We start from the raw sequence: 25,586 nt of genomic DNA on the forward strand, positions 1-25,586 counted from the left end.
GTGGAGAGAAATAGATAGAAAGAGAGAGAGAGAGAGCAAGATCACTCTAGCCACGTTTTAACATAAGGTAATCGCTTACCTATATAATGCAAACATCATAATAAAGAAATAAGTATTCAATATTCTATTCTATCAATAAATACAGGATATCTGCTAGTCGAGCTTCTGCTTCATGGTACTTATCTGTTATTTGGCTTTTATTTTATATGCCTGTAGGCATTGTCCTTAAACCAGCTTCTAATCACATTTAAATTGCACTCAAAGCGTGCACACACACCAAGCACCCTTGCACACCGTCTCACACACCCTCTCACACACCCTCTCAAACACCCCCTCACTCCCACTGTGAGTACGCCCCCGTTCATATTTGTGATGAAACGATTGAGAGTTTAAGCGCCTTTTAAGACATGCGATTGAAATGTAATTAGGCAATGCTAATGCTTCGATCCTTTTGGGGGTTGTTGTATCATCTTCAATCAGCAGCATCCGAGCTTTTCATTCAATTTGACACAGAGGCCAAAGTAATTACGGGCCTAATTGCTTTTGTCGCTGCTTCTTTATTTGCACTGCATGAGCGCAAGTTGGTCAAATGGAATTGAAATTGCCCAGCGTATTGAGATATATTGGTATTAAGCCAGGTCTTATTGTATTATTATGGAAATTGTAAAGAATCTGCCGAAGGAAACCGTAAGGCAAAAAGGTTTTTGCTAACAAATCAAGTGGAAGCGCTGAAATGTCTTTCCAATAACGCAATTCTAGGAAGAAAATATGAATATAAATTTTCATTAAAAGAAAAGTTTGTTAAGCTGGAAATTGCAATTTTAAAGGCTTTTGATAGGCGAAAAGGTAGGAGATAGAAGATAAAAATAGACAAATAAATGTTGATAGATCATAGATGGTAAATAGTAGATGATAGATCATATATAGTAAATAATTGATAGATAATAGATGATAGACGATGGCTTTCAAATTATAGATCCTCAGTTATAGATAACAGAGCGATAATAGATGACATATATAAGATATGAATCTTGGTAAATTAGAAATCTCAAATGAGAGATTAACGATGGGAAAATACGAGTTGGAGGATCGTAGATCAGATACGCATTATATCATATTTCATTCTTGAGCTTCTAATGCTTTATAGATTTTTTTTATAGATAGCAATAAAATAGGCAGTCTGATATTTTCTGGAAGTTATGTTAATACACCATCTCAGCATTAAAGACTTTTTGGAACGGAAATCTCATGCAGTTTAATTTACATGCAAAGCAATACATCATCATTATTATTATGTTAAACGTCATCATCGGCATCAACTTAATTTTCGTGTTGTTCAACTGCACTTGAGAGTAATGCGATTTGAATGAAATTTTGATGTGAAACTACCTACGCAGCGTTTACAACAACAACAACAACAAACGTAAAGAACTTCACGTGGCTTCGGCAACTAGCGCTGATAATTGTTGTTGTTGTTGTTGTTAGTCTTGGTTGGGGTGCGCCTCTGCGTGGTGGCTAAAGGCAATAACAACACTCACACACACACATACACACACTGAGAGAATCGTTTGCAGCCGCGCTTAGCGCAAAGGATGAATTTGTTGGAATACTGTGGAAAAGCGCTTAAGTGCCCGATGCGCGGCTGCCGATGTCGATGCCAGGGGCCGTCGCATTCAAAGTCGGACTCAACACATTGCCACAGAGTGCGCATGTGTCGCCGCATGTTGCACATGTGTGTGCAGCTAAACGTTACGGCGAACTGCCTCTGGACATGGACATGGCCTCAGCAAAGGGACGCGGAACGGGACGGACGGACGGACGGACGTTGCGCGAAATGCATCCAACGGCGTTTATTGAATCTGAAAGAGTGGAAGGCGCAGAGGAAGATGAAGACGAAGAAGGCGAAGGCGAGGGCGAAGGCGACTCTGGCAGTTGTCGCCAGCCACTGATGGCAGGGTGTTAAAAGTCACAAGGACACACGCACATGCAAACGCATGCGGCTGCTGCTGCTGCTGCTGCGGCGGCGGCTGTTGATGCAGATGCCGCAAATGCAACCGACACTGCCTCGAGGTCAAATGCAACATTTGCATTGCTACCGCTGCTCTTACTGGTGCTGCTGCCGCCATGTGTGCAACATTGTGGCGCCCCTCAAGTCGTAAACTTATAACTCGCTTTGCGCTCCTCTGAAAGGCGATGCGTGATTTTTACTGAAATTTCATGCAGCAGGCAGCGTGCGCTGCAAGATCAGCAGGTACAGGGTACAGGGAAGGCTGGCTGAGGCAGAACCAGGGCAATTGAATTTGCAATGGATATGAGAAATTGGTTTTAAAAGAGGGTGGGATTGAGTGGAAGTTACAAGACTTCATGGGTAGTCTGAACCATTGCGGAGCTGTAGATATGGGAATATAGAATAGGAATAGAAAAATATAAAGAAAAATATAGAAATTTGTAAATGAACGGCTAAGAAAGTATTTCACTCTTAAGAGTATTATATTTAGTTGTCTTGAAAGACGTGTAGACTCCACAATGAACTGTACGAATTTAGTGAAATATAATACCTTTTCATATAAGATACGGAATATAGATATTGTTCATATAGATCTTGTTGCTATAATATACATTCCAGATGAGCTACTTTGATAAATATTCAAAAATTGTCCATAGAGATGTAGAATTCAGCAATACACATCTATAGTTCCTATGATATAAATATGTTGTTATACTTTAACAAATAGTTGCTATATGTCAACGTGTTATCGATTTGTCATTTGGCTATCTATAATATTTCTGACATATCTACAGACATATGTAGTTTATAAATTGCAGACTTGAGGTCATAGATTTCTTTATTATTTCCAATCAACAAATTAACAAGGCTAACATACAAAATGGTCTAAGCTATTTTTAAGAACCTACTGGACTTACTATAGACATACTGTAGCTAGAGGCTATATGTCTTTGAAGCAGAATTTTTAAATATTTTTATTGGGCTTATAGATACCTTTGCTCACCAGTCTTTCATTACATATTATCTCTATAAATTGTAGACTCAAAAGAATGTTCTCGAACACTAAGTTGTGCTTTACTAAAATCATATAAGGGCCAAGGACTTTAACCAACATATCTTTCCACATTTCTACTCCTTGCCTACTTTAAAACGTTTGATTGACCACCAAATGGTTAAGAGATATGGTCAAAATGTCGAGTGATTGTAATAACAATGTTAATAATAAACTTGCCACGTTAATTATGGTCTATTTCTATATCGGGTAGCCTAAATAGGGGAAATTCATCGTTTTGTTGTTGTTGTGCCAGCCTATATATAGCGCGCTAATCGCCTTGATAGACCAGTCAAATTATATTAGGCTGCACGAGTATGTAATAATACAACTGCTGAGTCATTAGTTTTGGTAACAATTTAAAATTGTATATGTAGGTTCGTTAAACCGGGTCCTAGAAAGCGTTACCTGAGCTTTCGGCTCAAGTGTGTATGCGTAGGCAAAGGGGGTTAATTGCGGCTAGGGGGTCAATTGATAATAGTTGAATTACTTTTGTCTATTTAATAGAAGTTGAAGCGAGTCCTTGAATGGGGCTTACTTGTAATAACTGTGCTACTGTTATAATGATGTGTGTGTGTCTGTGTGTGCTGTATTTCATTTTGTTATACTGCCAAACGCAGGTTAACAGCTTTGTTGTAAACCAAAAGCAGGAAACGGCCTGAAAGCAGCCTAAAGCACTTCAAATAGGCCCCCAAAAGCAAGGACAATGCGGTTCGATACCAAAAAGAACACAAACAAAAACAAAATGTGAAAAATGAAAACGCAAACGAGAACCGAATAAATAAACAGACACCCAGACAGACAGACAGAGGGACGGTAACAAAAAAAGGAAAAACCAAGGCGACGCACTGGAAATATTTTACGTTAAAAGTATAGAACAGGGCCCATGCGGGGGCAAGCTGTACATCAAAATGGATAATTAACATTTATGAGCAGGCAATAGAGCGAGAGCGAAAAGCTTAGTGTGAGAGTGCGAGCGAGAGAGGCAGGTGCGTAACAATCGAAGTGAGTCGCAAAGGAATTTGGGAAAAATAACTGTTGCTCCCGCAAACCGACAACAACAAGAACAACAAGCAGTCGCAGCAGAACGAACGGCTGTTTGCCTACTTGTGCATGTATATGTGCGTGTGTGTGCATGAGTGAGCGCAAACAAAAACCATATGTTTCTTGTTTGCGCCTGCTCCTCGGGCCAAACGGAGGCTTTTGCTTTCGTTGTGAGTGAAAACTCAAACCGAACGAAAATGACTCACATGCAAAGCGCCTGCGCGCTCCTGAGCGAGTGAGTGAGTCAGTCTGTGCCTGAGTGAGTGAGTGAGAGAGCGCGCGTATGGCGTGGAGAGTGGGCGCTAACAAGAGCGTGCGAGCGAGCTGTGCGGTGTGTGCATGTGTGTGTGGGATATTTTGTTACACAAAACCGAAATCTGTTGCACTAACACAAGCGCAGAAACCGTTAGAATGCCGCCAGTGCCAGTGTGCATGTATGGGTAAGCTTTTGCCCACTCAGAGCGCTCGCCATGCCTGTGTATGAGTGTGTATTGCTTTGAGTGTATGCGTGTGTGTGCTGGCTTCAGTTGCTCGGGCTGAAAACGAATGTTATGAGATTCATTCGACATCCTCACTGCAGCGGACACACGCGTAACCGTGCTCGTTACACACACACACGCACACACAAACACGCATTCACGTAGACAGTGCGCGATACCGATACCGATAGATACCCGCGTGTCTGTGTAACCGTGTGTATACGTGTGTGCACGGCTGTGCGAGTGCCACTGTGTGAGTGTGTGTATGTCTGTGCGCCGTGCGGACTACGTCAACGGGTCTGCTTATCCGTCAGTACGTTCGTACGCGTTCGCAACGCCGCTTCTTTAGGTTTCAGATCTCCGCGTTTCGTTTGCGCGTTTGTTCCGCGTTTTCTTGCGCGATTGTTTCATTCAGTTGGGGGCAAGCAACATACAACAGGAAAAATATCAACAACAAAAAATCGGAAAAATTAAAAATAAATATATTTAAAAATAATAATAATAATAATAAAGGTGCAAAGCAAATGAGGCAAATTATGCCGTCGCGCGCTATAATTTATTTTTACTCCAATCTATAAACAATTTGACGTATCTATTTCCAAAAATACATTTTTTCGAATGCGCAAAAATAAATACACAACAGTCCGTATAAATAAATATAAGAATAAAAATAAAAACAATGCGTTTAACAAATATAACATTTTATTTTTAACTTTTATTTCGCGAGGCGCTCGCCGTCCAACGTTCGCCCCCGCCTGTTAAAAACCTCGCCCCGCCTCCACAACCATCGGCCAGGCAGACTCGTTTGCCAATTCTCTAATTCTGTTTATAAATATTTACGGCAAAAAACATATAACAATTCAAAATTTGTTTTACAAACCAAATTAAATGCAAGAACGAACTGAATCAACTGTGTCTGTTTGCTAAAGAAACACACAAAATAAATAAAATAAAAAGAAACTTGAAAAAAAAATAAGAAATAAATAAATGTCAAGTTAAAGTAAATACAAATGCAACATTTTGTGACAATTGTTAAGGAAACAAATTTTATGATTTATTTTTGAGACACTTTTGACAACAAAACAAATACCAAAAAGTCAATAACAAATTAAACAAATTATACAAAAAAATTGCTCAATTAAAAAATAACAAATTAAACGCAGCAAATTTTCGAGAATTTTGTAAATGATGTAAGTTGAAATTTTGTAATAAAATCTAATAGTTAACAAGTAAGAAAGCTCTAGTCGAGACTGCTCGACTACGAGATCCCCTGAACCCTTGGAGCAATAGATATTTCAATACTTTTTCGCGACTTTCAGCTTACACAAGAAACACACACACACACACACACGCACGTACGCACACACAGGCATACATACACACACACGCATACAGACACACATACACACACACACGCCTACATACACAAACGCATACACACACACACACATACACACACACATACACAAACACATACACACACAAGCAACCACGCATAAACACGCATGGGCTGCAGTGTGCGCTTACTATGAGAACTTAATTGTTTAATAACTTTTTTTATGGACGTACGACCTTCATGAAACTTTTAGATTATGATTATAACATGAATATGCATGTAATTGCCAAAGCACAAGTCTCTAGTATTTGAAATACGCTTTTTACAAAAGTGAGGGTGAGGGGGTGAATTTAGAGGTGGGGGGTAAATTTTAACAAAAACCGAAATTGTATAAATTGCATATAAGCATACATTAAAAATTTGGAGACTCTAGCAATAAAGGTGTAGAAGATATAATTTTATAACTGGGTTTCGATAAGGTTTTTTATCGATAAAAAAGATCGAAATGAGTTATCGATTTTTAATGATAAACTTGATATGCGCGCTGTAATTACGGACATTTTAAAAAAAAATTGAAGTCTCTAGCTCTTATATCTTCTGAAATCGACGCGTTCATACATACGGACAGACGGACAGACGGACAGACGGACAGACGGACAGGGCCAAATCAACTCAGCTCGTCACCCTGATCAAGAATATATATACTTTGTGGGGTCTGCCACGCCTCCTTCTGCCTGTTACATACATTTCAACAAAACCATTATACCCTGATTTCCCATTGAAAATGGGTTCAGGGTATAAAAATTAAAAAAAAACTTAAGAAATAAAATATTTTAAAATGAAATATCTTGTATATAAATATAAAATATTTTTGTGAATTTTTTAAATTTTTCGTTGCTTTAATGTTTTTATACATTTATTAGACACTCTTTCTCACCCTCTCTGACGTCATCTCACCTATCTTGCTTGCATTGCAATCAAATTTTATATTGACAGACACACACACACACATACATAGGCCGTATACAGCAATTTATATCGCGCCTTTTACTTTTCCTATTAATTATTTCTGATTCTTTTTTGCATTTAATACTCAAACATCTTTCTCTCTCTCCCTCTCTCTCTGTATGTCGACTTTTGCCAAAACTGATAAGCAACCAATATAATACAGATACACAAAGACATGTGCACTCACACATTCTCACAGATATGTAGACTCGGCGCTTCCAGCGAAGTTCAAATCCATTTCCATCGCTTCACACACATACAGACGTTATCAGCCGCTTCTTGCATGTAGTTCTTGTTGCTACTCATATATTGACTGATTGACAAACTGTCTGATTTGTATACTGACCAACTGATTGACTAACTGACCGACTGACTGTCCCCTGATAATTGCCTGTGCTCTGTTTGTCTGCAGGGCTTATAAAAAAAAAGAACAGCCATGCAAAATGTGTCCACTGACTTCTGTCTGCCTTGTCTTGCCTGTCTTATCAACCCAAATGGGCATCAGAGACATTGCACTTCAAAGTAGCAACTGCCTCAATAGTTGTGTACACCTCATCAAATTTGTAGGGGCTCCAGAAATCATAGAGCAATATTTCGTCTATACAGGTAGTAGAAAAAATTTAGTTGTATATAGGAAAATTTTGATGAATCCTATAATATATATGAAAGATGAGTAATGCACCAAAGTATGAATTTTGTTTATAATTTATAATCACTCCTGAATATTCCTATTCAGATTTTTGCGACTAAATCAGTTAAAATACTCTGCTTAAAAGTCTGTGTTGACTCTGTTAATATGCCATTGATATCTCAATTACATATGTTAACTACTACTGTAGAACGCTTTACCTCTAATAAGCTCTGTTAACTAACTTTGTTAATTAACAGCCTCTTCAGACTCTGTTCGTAAGCCAATATTAACGCCAATATTAAGCCCATAATCTCATATGATTAAAGTAATAAATAATCTTTATAACTTTTACAAGCTAAGCCTTAACAAATGTCCATGTCATGCTGTCTGTCTATATTACATAAATTTGCTTCGTTTCTCTCAGTGCAAAAAGTTCAATAGTTACAGATAAAGTTCTTTAGAATTTGACGCATTTACTGAGAACTTCTTTAATCTTAAGCCACTAGATAATTCACATTCGATAGCATGAATGGAGGAACCTTTATACCGGGGGGTCTCTGTTGACCAGCCCAGCGTGCAAAACCTTTGCCCTAGGCCGCCAGCTGAGCGGCTATCAAAGCGAACAGAAAGTCCACAAAATAAATAAATAAAGTGAAATGAAGGAAAATGAAGGAAAAGAATTTGAAAAGAGTGAAATGAAATGAAAGTTTTTATTTATATACATTTGTTCTTTTGATTATTAATCAATAATTTGGCAAAATAAAAAACGTTTCAGTTTTTGCTTTTTTGTGTTTTGCTGATAACAAAATTTGCAATCGAATTTTTATTTTGTATCGCTCTAGAAATTATTAAGATAAGGCAACGTTAGTTGTTGTTGTTGCTGTTTGTCGCCCTATCTGAAATGAGAGCGAGAGTGTTTTGTTTTTTGTTATCAAATCGCACAAGAAAGGTAGCATATATATATATTATATATGTATATACACTATATATTTATATTCATATTTGGCAAATTGTTTTTTGAGTTTATGATTTTTTGTTGTTGCGATTGTGTCATAGCTTAATGATGATGATTATTATTATTATTATTTTGATAATATTTGTTTTTGTTTTTGTCTTTGCTTTTGTTTGCTTTTGCGACTCTCACTCTCATTCACACTATCTGAAATCGAGCGCGTATGCGAATGTGTGTGTGCGTGTGCATAGATAAGATATCATAACATAACCGAGTCGCGCGTGAAGTGCTTTGTGGAGCATCGAGCAGGAGACGCAGGGGAGGAGTTGAAAGTCTGCTTTAGCATAGAACGTGTGCGCTTTGGCAAAGTAAGAGTAACCTTGACTCTCAGGTGTCTTCAGTGCTATCGCGAACATTGCTAATGCAATTGAAAATTGTTTGCCAGTTGCAAAGCAGATAAAGAAACTAAAAACTGGAAACTAGAAACTAGAAATTTGAGAATAGTTATAAAGAGTCGCACACACTTGAGTTAGTTATCTGATTGTTTGGCAAAAGTTCTGTTACTCGTTGTTTGAAATAATATCAAGTTCGTTATCAATACTTTGTATGAGAATGAGTTGAGAGTTAAAGCGAAACTTTGGGTAATATATGAATACTTAAGGCAGTTAAATTTAAGTTCGTATTAAGATTTTCATACATAGCTCATTATTTTTATAAATACATATATTGTTTCAACAGACAGATATATGTAGTTCTTTAGGATCACATACCAAAATAAATAAATATTTATTTACTAATCCTACTATATCAGAAACAACCAACCCTAGCAGACGCTTAACTTGATATAGATATATGCTCAAGCATACCTAATCAAGTAAGTTGTGTTGGAAATCCCTTTCATTTTTCTGCTCTCCAATTTCGAGTTCGGGTTCCCGTTTCGAGAACGTCAACGCCTAGCGGAACTAAAAACTTCAAAACTTCTGTTCGCTGCGGCTCAATGGCAGCGGCATCGACGCGTTTCAGCTGCGTTTTAAAACGCGTCGGCGCGCGCGTGTCGTTAATTAAGTTAAGATTTACGATTGGAGCGAGCGAGCGAGCGACGACGCATATGCGTTGATTGGCTAACACATTAGCACTGAGCAGTCGTTGATTAATCTCTGACAGATCGAAAGTGAAATGCGGCAGGGAGTTTGCCTTCAGCAAGAATTTCGAATCAAAGCCACAAACTGAACTCTATACAAAAAATATACAAAAAAAGAAAAACAACAACAACAATTTTATAATATGTAAATTGAAATACTTTTGGCCAAAAAACGTGCTCATAAATTAGGTATTTATTTTGTTAATATTATTATTATTATTTTATTTCGCTGTTGTGGTGCTGTAATAAAAATGCAATTTATGAAAGGTCTCTGAATATATGAGTGTGCGTGTGTGTGTGCTTCAAATGTGCTGAGAGCAGCACCAGCAGCAGCAGCAGCAGCATCTCAAATTCATAACTGGTTTTCCAACTCGTTCAAAAGTTCATTCATCCAAAATAATACGGAAAAGTTAAAAATTTGCATAAATTAATTGCAGTAAATCGTAAGCAGCAGGAGCAGAGCGCAACAAATTTGTTGCTAATTGTAAGCGATACATTTAATGTTATTTATTTAAGATGCCTCATCAAAGGAAAACCACGAAACCCCAAGTAAAAAAAAAATAATAATATGAAGTAAAATATACTATAAAGTGAATCATTGAAGCAACAAAACTTCTGCCGCTTGAGTGAGTAAGCTATATATGTATATGAAGTTATATATATGTATATAAAGTTATGTATGACAGGCCAGACTTTTAGGCTCTCTCTGATATGCATATTCATATATACATTCATATTCATACATATTCATATAAATTTATAATTATTTTTGAAAAGACGAAACAATTAACTACAGCACAAAACTTGTTAGGCTGTAGAGTACTCGCCTTATGAAAATCGCATAGAAAGGCTGTTGGGCAGGTGTAGACAGTATAAAGTAGAGATTGAAAAAAAAAAAAAACTCTTAAAGTATTATGTTTTCAACATTTAAACATTTTGTGGCACATAGAAAACCTTTAAGGAGCTACAAATAATATTCGAGAATAATAGAATAAAGAGCACTAAACAAAAAACATTGTCTCGAAACTTTGGTCCACTGCTTTGTACTTTTGACTTTTACTTTCTGAAAATCGAGAAGAACAGCTAAAGAAAATATAGAGGAATGAGCAAAAACTTTGCTTGCAGACAACTTTGGGGCATATCATTTATATTCCTTGACGGTTCGAACCTGTGACATGAAGAGCTATGCATGAAAATCACATAGAAAGGCAGTTGGCAAGATCAAAGAAAAATGCAGCAACTAAAAGATTTGTTGTCTAATGAACTGCAAAGCTTTAGTTTTGGCTTTGTCTTGGCAGCAGCAGCTGCTGGCCATAACTTTTGGGCCAATTAAAAAATGGCGCAAATGTGCGGCTCACTTCTAATTGCCAGCATCACGAAGCAGCAGAAGAACCACAAAATCTTGACACACATGCAATCGCTGCAGCAGCAACAGCAACAACAAACGACACATCCTTTTGCTGTTTGCAAGCAGGGAAAAAAATCGCTTACTAATTTCCTTCCTTCCTTTTTGTTGTATAGTTGTTGTTGTCGCTACTGTTGTTGTTGTTGTTGGCTGTGTGCTCAAGTGGCGCTGACCCAGTCAAGTTGCATCGCAGTCGCTGCAACCGCAACTGTTTAATTGTTGCAGCAACAAACTGTGTTAAGTTTTGACCCCAGGGCGCCAACACTTTGGCGTGTGTCCGGGTTGATTAGCTCACCTGGTCGCCTGCTACCTGCAATTAGTCACAGTTAACACTTGTGCAAAGCTTTGCCGTTTCTTCTTTGCTTAACTTGTATTTTTTTTTTTTTTTTGGTAACAATACAGAGAGCACACCTTTACACATTTACACAGACATTCCAGTGACGTGTCACTTTGATTTATTGCTTACCTAGGTTTACGTACTTTTTCAGTTTTTCACTTTTTCTTTGTTATTATTTGTCGGCACTTGAGGCTAGTTTTGCTGCTCTTGAACAATCTAATCGCCTGACCGGCAGAGCCAAGTGGCCACTGAGATGGCAAATGCAGATTTTGATAAGCCCATCGCATTGATAAGCAGCAACGGGCGCAGCAGCAATGGCCAATGCTGCCAAATGATATATGGGGAATTGAAAACACTTGTCAAATTATGTTTTTTGTGGGTAGAGAATTTTGTATTGATAGAGAAAGTGGTCTATGGTCATATGAACCTGTCAGTCTCAAAAGGGAGATATAAACTTGAATTCCAAGTTTGTTTGTCTGACTCGGCAGACTTAGTTTTTTAGGTCTTTGTCAGTCTGGGTGTCTCTCATATCTGTCTGCTCGTACATATAATCGCAGTGATCTCATAGCCAAGTAATTTTGCTGATTAGAGGTCGAGTACTGTCTCTGAATATTTCCTCAAGGACTGTTGGCATGTTGAGGTCTCTAGGGATGACTTGATTGACAATATATGCTTCTACATTCATCAGTCTTCATATTAGATTCAACTCAAACCTAGATGTGTTCTGTTTCAACATCCTTAAATAAATCCTTAAATATTTTCAATATTTTTACCTTTTTCTTCCACATTTTATGAATCTTTGATTATTTCAACTATTTTATTTATTTTAAAATTTACATATTTTTACATATATTATTCTTATGCAATATCCGCTAAACCAACATCGAAGCTAAGCGTGATCATTGGGCTAACTACAACATTTTATCCGCTTTTTAATTCTGCTGTTTTCTGTTGATTAAGAACTTTTATTTTGATAAAAAATAAATGAATTATTCACTTAATATATCTAATACTATTTTGTATTTATAAATATCTCAATCCACATAAATTTGCAAGCATTCGAGATCTTTAAGCAACGTCGTCTGCCCCTGCCTCCTACCCGCTCTTCCATGCAGCAGCGCTCATAAGTATGCTATAAATTTGTAATTCAAACGTTTGATGAGCTGCCGCTGTCTATGATGTCCTGCTGCGTGTGCTGCTACTGCTGCTGCTGCTGTATTTGTATCTTTGATGTGCTATCTATAAGTTAAGCTCCTATTGCAACTCAATATTTTCTTCTTCCATTTGCATTGAAATGCGAAACGTATCGAATATTTGAATTAATTTGAATTTAATAAGCTATGCACACTCACGCACACACACACACACACATACACACACACAGCGTACACACGCTTTAATTGCCAGCTGCCAGGCGACGCTTCAACACTCCCAACTGCCCCGCCCACCTTATTTGCGGCCCGCCCTCGACCCAGCCGCTAAGCAGCTTCAATTATTCATGTTTTCGTGCTATTCTGTGACGCATTTCTCTTCTTTGTCGTTGTTGCTGCTGCTGTGGTTGTTGTTGTTGTTGTTGCTTCGATGCGGGTCCTTATCATCATTTAGAGGTTGAGCTCCGATTTGTATTCGTTTAGTTTTTGTTATCGTTACGCTGCCCCTTCGCTAAATATATGTATGCATATACATATATATGAGCTGAGTAACATTCTCATTTCATAGCCGCAGCCAAGTGATTTAATGACTTATAAAGGTACCCATATCAACGGCTATCGGCCTCGACAGAGATCTCCGTATTATACACTCGCTGGCCATCAATATCGAGTCAATAGATTTCCTGTTAAATGTCAATATTTGTCGTTTGACCCAAAGGTCGTAGGATTGATTATGTATTTTAATTAAGATATCAACTTTTTTCCGGGTTTTGTGTAACTCAAAGCTCAATTTTGTTTGCATTGCGTGCAGCGAGCTTAAACTAAGTATTTGAAATAATTTGGATTTGATAATAGCTAAGAGTTTGGGAATTTTAAAAAGTTTTTACGGGATATGTATATCACATATATAATTAAAATTTTATGCCCTAATCAAACAACAATTTGTGGTTAAATTTTTATAAGGAATGTTGGGGTTAAGCAACATATTCAGAGTATAGTAGTTTTCAATATATGAAAAAATATATTTAATAATTTTGTTATACATTAAACTAATCAAAACTTTTTTTTTTTTAATTTGGCCCTTAAATGAAATAAAATATAAATATATATATTTTTTTTTCAAGTTCTAGATTCTCAAGACATTCACAAATACATTTCTTCAACATATAAAAATAATACATATTTACTTATATCAAAGTTCAAGTTCTATCATTCCAAAATTCTCCTACTGACTCTCCATATTCCACACTTTTCTGCACACATCTTTCGCTCACATCACGTGTGCTACTCCATTGAAACACAATTTGCTACCTGACGCACTTCATCAAACTAATTATGTATCTTAATTGCTTTTGGATAGCACTCGAAACTATTTTATTTGCTTTCGATAGTGGGTGTGTGGGTGTTTATGCGTGAAAGAGTTTATAAATTAGTTTGGCGTGGGCGTCTTTGTTAGCTCCCTACATTGTGCAACGTTGCGTATGCGTAATGTGAATTGTTATAGCAAGAGAAAATGCAGTGACTAAGTTTAAAACTAAATGACTAACTAGCCAAACTATATATACAATATATACATATATTGTATATATAAATATATTGCATTTAGTAAATCGATATGTTATCGAGTTATTGATACACATACAGCGACCCGAAACCTCTTGCGTCTTGCTTACTTTTATTTCAATAATAATGACATAGCATACAAAACGCACGCACGCTCCACATAATCATTGTTGTATCGAATTTTTTCGGGTTGTGTCCTGTTGCCCCATTCGGGCTGTACGTCAAGGTTGAAGCTCTTACCCCAGCTGTGTGTGGCAGGCAGGCAAGCAAGCAGGCAGGCCAGGGTTGAAAGCTGAAACATATTGCGTAGGTCGTCATTGTCGTTGTTGCTGTTGTTGTTGTTGTTCGTCTTATTGTTGTTGCTGCGTGAGGCTCGCTCGTTTTTAAGCAAACGTTGCCTTGGCAGCCACGTTGTCCTGGCCGTAGGACAAACAAGCCAGCAACACACATAGAAAGAGAAAGTGTGAGTGAGGAGAGTTGATGGTAAAAAAAAAAAGGACAAACGACAAACGGGAGGCAAGCGGAGCAATTGAAATTCATCTGCCTCGATTTCCGGCACTCGCACTCGGAAATTTGCGCTTTCCCGCCGTGGCAAGTCCTGCGTGGCAAGCAACAAGAATTGCCATGTTTACACAGTAGACACACGCACACATACAGAGAGTGTGTGAGTTCGTGTGTGTGTGTGCGTGTGTGAGTGTGTGTAAGCTAATGGAGACTGCTCTAAGATGTTAGTCGCGTTTTTCAGCCACGTGCCTTGGCAGTAGCCGCAGGCGTCTGTTTTTATTTTATATCCTGTAGTTGAGTGCCCCATCAAATGGGTATATTGAAGTGCCCCGAATGTACATTTAACAGCTGGAAAGTAGCGTGCTAGATGGCAACAGTTGCTTAACATAGCTATTAAATGTTAACAGAGTAACAGCAGCATCATAGTAATTGCTTGAGAAATATTGAAAGTAGCAATAACAGCTTTAATATATAGCAGAAAATGATAGTGTTAATTTAACATCTGTGTATAACAGTTGCGAATAAAAGGCTTTCTGCTTACCATAACATAACAGCACTGAACAACTTTAACAGAGGATTGCAAAGTAATGCCTATGTTAACTTGATATAAAAGGAACTCTCCTTTAGTTGGAAACGATTTTATGGCAACTAACAGTGCTTATCATCTATGCATTGCAACATATTATTTATGTGCGATAAGTTCAGATTTGAAGAACTGAAAAGTTGTATAAGATAGGAATTAATTTCAATAATATAATTTTCCCGCGCATTGTTTTAATTTCTATTTTTCTTTTAGAAACAAGTCTAAAACTTTTTATTTTATTTTTTATTTATTTATTTATTTTTTTATTTTTGCCTTGAGTTTGCCTTGTTATGCTTTGATGAATACCTAATGTAGAAAGCGTGGCCCATTGTGGTCGAGCGTAGGTGGGCGTCCCTGTTAGTATGTGTGTGTGTGTGACACCTGAAGGACATCAAAGCGTACGCATAGGCGAACGGTGCTAATCACGCGTGAGAGCGTGTCCATCGAGCCGCACTTTATAAAGGGCGAAGGCTAGAGCCAAGGCAAAAAAAAAAAAAAATAACGGTATAAGGGATTTGCAATGCCAACGCGCAGCAGAGCATCAATTAATTCAAGGAATCTGGCTAATGTGGCCAAGTCAGAAAAAAATAAATGGGTCAGCTGCTGGAGCAATGTGTTTAGACTAAGATAGGTGCATTGAACTTTCGGCACGTGGCCAATGAAGCGTCAACAAGTTGCGCCACTGCCTGCTCAGCCAGGCGCACCTTTTGAAGTCAGCGGGCAAATGGGTTAAGCCCGAGTTGAATCGTCTAGCGATATCTGGCTGGCCACAGATAATAGCTGCCCAGTCACCATATTTGTACATGCATATGTATATGTAAATTAATGTATTCATTATTTTTCTCACTCTTTTGCAGATACCTGAGAATACACTTTACACTGCAACAAATAAATATATTTATATATACAATCACCAGAGCAAACAATAAATAAAAACAAGCGAAAAGAAAACAAACATTTTGCCGTTTCGAGAAGCCGTCCAGCACTTATATACAGACTATATATCTCTATAGATCAGAATAAATATATATCTATATATATATATATAATATGCCCAACGTTTGCCACAGCAACAACAGCAACAACAACAACAGCAGCAGCAACAAGGAGTAAGCCTAACTGCTGCCTCACATCTGAGCCAGCAACAAAAAAACAACAACCACACCAACAGGAAGTGGAGCAAACAACAACAACAACAACATCAATAAGGAAATATTATTATTGTCAACAGCATTTGGGTGTATCAAATCGAAATCTGTTGCCATGGGTCGCAAAAAAATTCAGATTTCACGCATCACCGATGAACGCAATCGACAGGTGAGTCAAACGTTGCGTATGCTTAATATTCCGGGGAGGGAGTACACGAAATATTAAAGCAACTGCGAGTTTTCTTGTCGTAAAAAGATAGCCAATGAATGCCTAGAAATTTATTAATTAAAATCGTTGAAAACAATTCAAAAGGCTTCAACTAAATGAAGAACAGGCGGAAGCACTCCAAATGAACCTAAAATTGGGCTGAACTTGCGCTAAAGTTTGAGAAAATAGTTTATGAAAAATTAATTAAAATATTTGCATATCGAGAGTATGAGTGTGGGCAACTGTGAACTAGTTCTGATTCTTTACTGACTATTTTAAATAAATATACTGTTCTCAAAGATCTATTCTTAAAGCACAGTTTGTTGATATATGCCTAGAAATATATAGTTCTCTAAACAGCTTCACTAGTTCTTTAATTTATATTTTTCTTTAAGAATAAAGTTCGCATTTCAGTTCTTAGTTCTGCTAAAACCAGTTTTGATAACTAGTAGACTCTGCATATCTATAGCCTAGTTCGCATATAATGTTTCATTAGTTCAATTCCCGTGTAAAATTTTCTCGTTAATGTTCAATGAACTAGTTCTAATTGATACACCTACACAGACACACACACTGTAACAACCCTTTAGCTTTGTTCTAACTGTTGCTTTGCCTCAAACGAACAATTCGCTCGGGCCGTGTGCGTGCTTTGGTGATTGAAACTCTTTCATGCAGAGGACATTGGCGGCATTGTAAAGGTTAATGCTTAACCAAGTCGTAAACGCGTCATAACTGATGGCCACAACAACAATGCGGTTGCCCTCTTGCCTTGACTTGGCCATAATCGATTCATTACCAATCGCTGTCAGTGCTGGTCTATGAGACGAAGCCTCTAATTACATTTCCCATAAATATTTGAACAGCCAATTGTGAACAATTTTGTTGGCTCGCTTTTGTTTCTCTCGCTCACTCTCTCTTTCTCTTTCTGTGTGTTTCTCTACCCCGCAGGTGACCTTCAACAAACGCAAGTTTGGCGTTATGAAGAAGGCCTATGAGCTGTCCGTGCTGTGCGATTGCGAGATAGCGCTGATCATCTTCTCGTCCAGTAATAAGCTCTATCAATATGCCAGCACCGATATGGATCGTGTATTGCTCAAATATACCGAATACAATGAGCCACACGAATCGCTAACCAACAAGAATATCATTGAGGTAAGTTAATTAACTGTTTGCATTTACTAATCGTTAAACTCGGTTCTCGCTAGAGTGATTATTACTCGTTACTTTCAATTGTCAATTGTCGTTATTTCGATAATTGATAATCGTTATATTTAGCTCTCGGTATACTTCCTATGTAATACATTCGCTACGCACCGTAACGACTTTTATTGCATCTACTCGTTACTTGTTTTCGCTATCCGTCATAAACGTTATTACTGTTACTCGTTACATTACCTACGGTTGAAATACTTGGAAGATCGATATACTCGCTACAATCGCTACTCGGTATGGTCTCTACTCGCTACAGTCGGTACTCGTTATAGTCTTTACTCGCCAGTTCCAATACTACACACTCGTTACTCGCGAAACTCGTCACTCGCTATGAACTCTACTCATTGTAATTGGCGCTCGTTACACGCGATATTCGCCTTTCATGTCTACTTTGTGTATCGCTCGCTGCTTATACACAGTTATCGATATTTATCGCGCGGCGCTTGCATAAAATTATGGAAAGTCAAGTGAACTGTGAAAAGCGCAGCAGCCACGCGGAAAATACAAACAAAACAATAAACTAAGCAACAACAACAGCAGCAGCAGCAGCAACAACAACATTAAGCAGAGCTATGCAACTGAGCAAGCAAACGTTTTTCGTTTTGAGCCCTAACAAAGAGCTTTGAAGGGTCAGGCGGAAGCGCCCGGTGGGACGCCAATGAATTTTGCATTTCTAATGCGGACATTGTCGCGGCTCTTCTTGGCGTTGTTGTTGCTGCTGCTGTTGTTGTTGTTGTCTTTTGTTTGCTGCCTTTTAAATTGTTTTGTAATGTTAATGCCGCGCAGAGCGTAGACAAGATTTACATAATTTAGCACATCAACGAAGCGGCGACGTGTCAAGTGCCAAGTGCACCCCCACCCTAGTCTCACTCTGTCGCAGCCAATTACCACTACACAAATTTCTCTCACACACGCATAAACACACTCACTCACCCACTCTCTCCCTCTCTCTTTCTCTCCCTCTTTCTTGGTCTGTTTTGTGTGTGTGCCGTTGTCATTTGCAGAAGGAGAACAAAAACGGCGTCATGTCACCGGATTCACCCGAAGCGGAGGCCGACTATACGCTAACACCCCGCACCGAAGCCAAATACAATAAGATCGACGAGGATTTTCAGAATATGATGCAGCGCAGCCAAATGAACATTGGCGGTGTTACGGGCGGCGGCGGCGGCGGAGGAGGAGGCGGCGGCGGTGGCGGTGCACCAAATCGACCCATGCCAAACGCGAGCTACACGCTGCCAGTATCGGTGCCAGTGCCAGGCTCCTACGGTGAGAATCTGCTGCAGGCCAGCCCACAAATGTCCCACACAAACATCAGCCCACGTCCATCGAGTTCGGAGACGGATTCAGGTGGGATGTCCTTAATAAGTTAGTACAGTGTCTCGGGTGCACAATTTTCTTTCATTTATTACAATTTCTGTTACTGTTTCCGTTCGTTTACTGACTTTTTTTTTTAACTATGAGCTGAGCTCGTTGCGCGCTAATCGCTGCTCGTTGCTAGCTACTCGCTACAAGTTACTCGTTACTCGTTACTTTATTATTTCATATTTTGTTTTGTCTTGCCTTTTGATTTTAATTTTTTTTTTTTTTTTACATTTACACACCAAGTGACTCCAACTCTACGCAGATAGCAGAGCTAACTCGTTACTTAATTTTTTTTTACTTTTTGCATGCACAACTCGTTATTTAGGCAGATTTAACAACTATTTTGGGTCCTAGTTTCTTGAACTTACCTCTAATACTGCCTGCAAATTGTTTTTGTTTTTGATTTTCAATATTGTTTTCCCCCACTTCTATTGTGATAAGAAAAAAAAAAAACTATTGCATATCTATATATTCTTTATATATTTCATACATCAGTCTATCCATCGGGTACCATGTTGGAGATGTCAAACGGTTATCCACATTCACATTCGCCGCTTGTGGGATCACCCAGTCCAGGTCCCAGTCCTGGCATAGGTGGGCATTATTGACAATATTCATATTACAATAAGGGAACCTAACACACACACACACTCACATAGAGACACTTACTCACTTACATACACACACCCAAGCAAACACACACACACATATCACACATACATAACACATACAATTAGCTGAGTTTTTAGTCAACTGTTACACGCCCCCTCTTGATTACTGTCCCCACCCCACCCACTGTCTCCTCCACTTGGGCGCACTTAATCACAGTGTGTACGGTGGATCATCAGCCTAATCTCTGATATATGTACTTAACAATTAATATACAAAATGCTTGCAGCGCATCATTTGCCCATTAAACAGCAATCGCCGGGCAGCCAGAATGGCAGAGCTTCCAATTTGCGTGTCGTCATACCGCCCACCATAGCGCCGAATATGTCGGCGACAGCGGACGATGTTGCCTATGCAGATGTAAGTTGTGCTCTATTTAAGCTCTAAACTAAGTGTTGGAAAACAGAAAGTAATATGTGGACTTATTAAGTTGCAGTTAGGGTAGGAAAAGTGAAAAATTTTTTAGTGTTAGCCTGTACTCTACGTGCTGTAATAATGTTCTTATACAACACTGTTTAGGGTATATAAGTACAGCAAAAAGTGTTTAAAATTTGTGTTATATAAACTAATATGTTGCGAAAATTTACGAACTTTAACTATAATCTATATCCTTGCTTTCTAGTTGTGTTATACAACACCATTCAATGAACTAGTTACTTAATAATAGTATTATACAACACTAACCATGTACACCCACTTAGAGTGACGTTTATTCCATGGGATATACATTGCATAAGAGCATTCAGCGTAGATTATTATATAATGTATTTGAGCTCACAGCTCCCTGCAGGCCTATTCATGACAAGCTCTTCTTGAAGCTACTAGAATTATGCAACACTGAATAATGTAAGATATCTTATGCAATACATTTACGAATAGCTGAAGAGTGAAGCAGGGTGAAAAAGAAGCTGAGAAGTTGCTTGCGTAGATTGCTTAAGAGTAAGATATTTAGATATATGAAGGTATTTACATCAAGTAAATTTAGGAGTGCTACGATAATGGAATTTATGTATAGTAAATTTATCCTTTCAAAATCCCAATCCAAAATTATATTTCACAATCTATGCAGTTAGCTATATCAAGTTAAGATAAATATTATACTAGCAATAATACATAGTAGATTCTCTTCAACTACAATTGCTACTGATGCATTTCTATGTTAGCCATAATTCAGAGACACTAATCTATATTTGGCTAATTGCAGCAGCGCCAGAGCCACACGTCACTGAATACGCCGGTAGTGACGTTGCAGACACCGATGCCGCCGCTGGCGAGCTATACGTTTGGGGCGCAGGACTTTTCGCAATCGGGTGCGATGAGCGCGGACATAATGAGCCTGCCGCAGTGGCATCAGGGTCTCGTGCAGCACACTAGGTGGGTAGTCCAGGCCCCGAGCCCGGCGAATAGCAGCAGCAGCAGCCCCAGCAGGCAAACACTTAACGGCGACCAACATCATAATCTGCCTTGCAGTCTATCGCATCTGGCTGTCTCGAATAGCACACCGCCGCCCGCCAGTTCGCCCGTCTCCATCAAGGTCAAAGCGGAACCGCAATCGCCGCCACGTGATCTCTCTGCCAGCGGCGGTGGTGGCGGTGGCGGCGGTGCCAGTGGCGGTGGTGGCCATCAGCACAACAGCAACGGCTCCACGGGCAGTGGCTCGAGCAGCAGCAGCACCAGCAGCAATGTCTCAACAGCGGGCGTCCTAACAGCCATCAATGCCATCACACAGTTGGGCGGTGCCGGGGTCTTAACGTCCGGCGGAGGCGGCGGTGGTGGTGGCGGCGGCACGAATGGCAGTGCGGAACAGGCCACCAATCTGAGCGTCCTAAGTCATTCGCAACAGCATCTGGTCATGCCCAATTCGCGGCCCTCCTCAACAGGTCACATAACACCGACACCAGGTATGTCCAGCGAAATTCTTTATTTCAAATTTTCCTATCAGCTTTTATCCGCAAGAAAATTGCATTAAAAAAAAAAAAAGACCTTGTTTTTCTACTAATTTAGAAAGTTTTCGTGTTTTTTGCGGCATGTACTCTAATGCTATCTAAAATGCAAAAAGAAAAAAGAAAGAAAATGAAAATGAAATGAAACTAAATTTAATCTGTGGCTCACGCGGCGTATTCGTAATAATATTACGCATACGCCGCTGATGCCGCTCTCTAGTGTGTGCAGCCGCATTTATTTATCGTTTCTTCTTCTTCTACTTCTCTATTGCTGCTGGCGCACAAAACAATATTTTTGTTCGTTTTGATTAACCAACAACAACAATTAACAACAACAACTATATGACAATTTTTAGGGCATGATAAGTATGAAGGATATCCGTACCGCGCGCTTATGGGACATAATCCTAGATGGAATTTTGCCGGTAAATTGGCCAAAACACACACACTCACACAAACAAACATAAGCACATACATACATACATACATACATACATACAAATATGCGAATTGCATACAGAGAACATACACGAACACACACACATATACAAACATATATTCTTCATACATTACTCTCACACACCTGGAACAACTTTTTGAATAGTTCTCATCAATACACACATAATAGAGCTGATGGGCATATTGATAATAATATTGATAGCAGAAATATCATTGTTGATTTGCTCTTGTCGATAATTGTTAAGGATTTGATAAATGAAGTAGAAATTGTCGATTGGCATTTCTGTGGCAGATTATAAGCTAAAAATGAGAATGTCATAGGATAAATAGATTAAGTATCTTCAAAAATCGATTCATTTTCGATTATATATCTTATCGGTCTTTAATCCATAATCTCAACAATTACAATATTAAAATTCTAAACTCGTTTGATTTATGACTCAATCAATTTCGGATTGAAAGCCGTTCAATTCACTTATCGATACGTCACTTATCGGTGGTAATCGATTGTTTATCAGCTCTAAGCCAAAATTTTCTATATCACTTTATGATTTTCCCCATACTTTTCAACAGACCAAATTGTCAAAATCAAGCAACTTTTGTATCTTTTACAACACTGAAGAAATGTTTTAAAAAAATGAAAAAATATAACAATATTTGCCTGCCTTGTTGTTTTGATTACTTTCACTAACCATTAGTTAACTTATGCTAGTTGACTACCCAAGCTGAGTTTAACATATGCGCTCATTTAACCCACACACACACAAAAAACATACATATAGACATCACACACATACACACACTCACACATGAGTTGCCAGGCGTTGAATGCCATTGCGTCTGGCTTTAAACAAATGAAAGCCCCCGCCTGCCGCCCGCCCGTGCCACACACATTTGCAATCAGTGCAGCTCAACTAATAAGTTAACAGATTTTATTATCTTAAACGCAGGTGCGCCCAATGGCGAGCAGGATGTGCGCCTACAAGCGGTTGCCGTGCAGCAGCAGCAGCAGCAGCAGCAACAACAGCAGCAACAGCAGCAGCAACAACAACAACAGCAACATCAACAACAGCAACAGTTGAGCGACTACGATGCGCCCAATCACAAAAGGCCAAGAATATCTGGCGGCTGGGGTACATAGCCGGCACGTGGCGCCAGCTACAAGCTACACCCACAACAACAACAACAACAACAACACCAGCAACAGCAACATCACAGTAGCAACAGAAAGCCCGTCAGCAGTGACAATGATCTGGTCATGATGCCGCCGCCTCCACGTAAAGAAAGTGCTGCACAACGCGTGTTCCACACGGCTGTCAGCTATGGGCGTGGCAGCGGCTATGACTGCTATAGCCAACATCTGGCCGTGGGCTATGGTCCACAGCAACAACAACAACAACAATAAATAAAAATAATAAATAAAAACAACAAGAACAGAGCACAGTAAAGTTTCCAGGCCAGTGCAATAGTTTTGATGAATTTTAGTCAGCTGGAAGCGAAAAGTTTTGTTATTGGTTTTCTTTTAAATATTAAGCGAAAAACAAGTGACAGTGTCATATCTACAATTATTGTCTAATGTGTAACTTATAATAATAATAATAATAAACATATACATATATATATATGTATATGTATATATGTATTGCTAATAGCTATAATTTAAAGTTATCTAAATAAACACACACAAAACAAACCCATAAAAAAACATTATTCATAAGCCATGTTTGAAAGCGCCCCCTAGTTAGTTAATTAATAATTTTAAAAAGTAAAAAAAAAATTAATAATAATTATTAAAAGTATATATATAAACAAATAATTATAAAACTGTTGCTAGTAAAGTTTTCAAACTCGTTTAGTTTTTAGTGTGTTGAGCTGATTTAGTTTAAATCAATTTAAAGAAAACTTAAACTTAAGTCAACTGCAAGCGATTATGATTGTATATATAAAATATATATACATGTTTTGTTTCGAGTAAGTTTTAAAAATTACACTTAAAATATACGTAATACATGCAAGTCATATATAATATACTACATATACATATATATATATATATATATAACTATACATAAGAGATGAACAAGTTTTACAAAATTGTAAAATCTCGCTTACACACATACACACCGACACACACACACACACATGAAAATGTACTCAAAATATGTTTTTTCTTTATAATTTTGTAAAACTATTATTGCAATAATTTTCTGGATTCAAGTGCAATTTATGAATTTTCGGTTGATTATAGTTTGCAATATTAATAGATAAAATTTATAATAAAGAAATTATACATAAACATATATATATTATTTTAAAACAACGACTCAGTTTAATTTAAAAATATAATTTATGATTTGAATTTAAGCTTACACTTTTTAGTCTTTTTTGCGTGGGCGTTAAGAACTTTTACTTTAAACTTAAATTACAAAATAAAAAACTTTATTTTAAGTATAAAAAAAAATAAAGTAAAATCCTTATTTTGATAGACTTTAATTCTCTTTGATTTGTAAGCAAAACGAAGTCATAATTTGTAATTAACTTAAATAAAAAAAACACACACGTGAATTTCTGTTTCGATTTGATGAAGCCTTAAGTTCTTTTTTGTATTTTTTACAATATATATATATACAGTTTAAATGCAGTTTGTAAAACAACAACTCAAAACACAAAATATAATTTAAATAAAAATGATTATAAACAATTTCTTTTTATTTTTAGTACTTAAACGGCTAGCTACATGTCGGTGGGTGTGGCTGTGTACATGTCAATTGCACATTTTTAAATTTTGTTTTTGTATATGTATATATAAATAAACACACACACACAGTCATATATAGATATATACGCACACGTTAACGCGCTCTGTAAATATTTGCTCTGATACTACATGACCTGTTGCACTTTATACAGCCCCAATGTAAAATGAAAAAACAAAAAAAGAAAAGAGAAGAATAAGACAACAAAAACAACAACATATGTATGCAAATAATTTAATAGTACTTCTATTTGTATGCTACGGACTGTAGCAGCAGCTGTGCATACTTGATATAGCGCGAAATTTAACGATCCGAATGCACAACAAATGAACACAAAAACAATAAACATTTACACTTTACAGGTTTCCCAAAGATGAACAACAACAAGCTTTACATACATACATATATATATAAAACTAAACTGAGCTATATAAATATATACATACATATTTATATATATAATACAAAGTAGCAAAAGCTACATATTTTCTAGCAATATACTGAGATGTTAATTAGCAAAATTCATTGAAAACAAACAGTTTGTACGAGTTCCTTTTTTTTAAAGAAATATTTTGAAATATATATTGATAGAAATATATACATAGAGAAAATTTTGAAAATTTAAAACAGATT

The 25,586-nt window shown here is 37.7% G+C and overlaps 1 protein-coding gene across 2 annotated transcripts in view; it reads left to right on the plus strand.

Annotated features, from left to right (window-relative positions):
- Window positions 1-23,620, plus strand: part of LOC6578863 (myocyte-specific enhancer factor 2) — a 64,919-nt gene extending 41,299 nt beyond the window's left edge. Inside the window, exons 5-12 of one of the 2 annotated variants that reach the window (XM_032729604.2) lie at window positions 16,051-16,510; window positions 17,498-17,701; window positions 18,766-19,129; window positions 19,622-19,720; window positions 20,025-20,155; window positions 21,000-21,696; window positions 22,095-22,163; window positions 23,127-23,620. In XM_032729604.2, the coding sequence (XP_032585495.1) occupies window positions 16,457-16,510; window positions 17,498-17,701; window positions 18,766-19,129; window positions 19,622-19,720; window positions 20,025-20,155; window positions 21,000-21,696; window positions 22,095-22,163; window positions 23,127-23,338 (1,830 nt within the window). In that variant the 5' untranslated portion in view covers window positions 16,051-16,456 and the 3' untranslated portion in view covers window positions 23,339-23,620. The remainder of the gene's footprint in view (window positions 1-16,050; window positions 16,511-17,497; window positions 17,702-18,765; window positions 19,130-19,621; window positions 19,721-20,024; window positions 20,156-20,999; window positions 21,697-22,094; window positions 22,164-23,126) is intronic. The other variant, XM_002004726.4, reaches the window with a different exon arrangement.
- Window positions 23,621-25,586: the final 1,966 nt, after the last annotated feature.

Source organism: Drosophila mojavensis, unplaced genomic scaffold (genome assembly GCF_018153725.1).
Source record: "Drosophila mojavensis isolate 15081-1352.22 unplaced genomic scaffold, ASM1815372v1 contig_80, whole genome shotgun sequence".
Lineage (NCBI taxonomy): Eukaryota > Metazoa > Arthropoda > Insecta > Diptera > Drosophilidae > Drosophila > Drosophila mojavensis.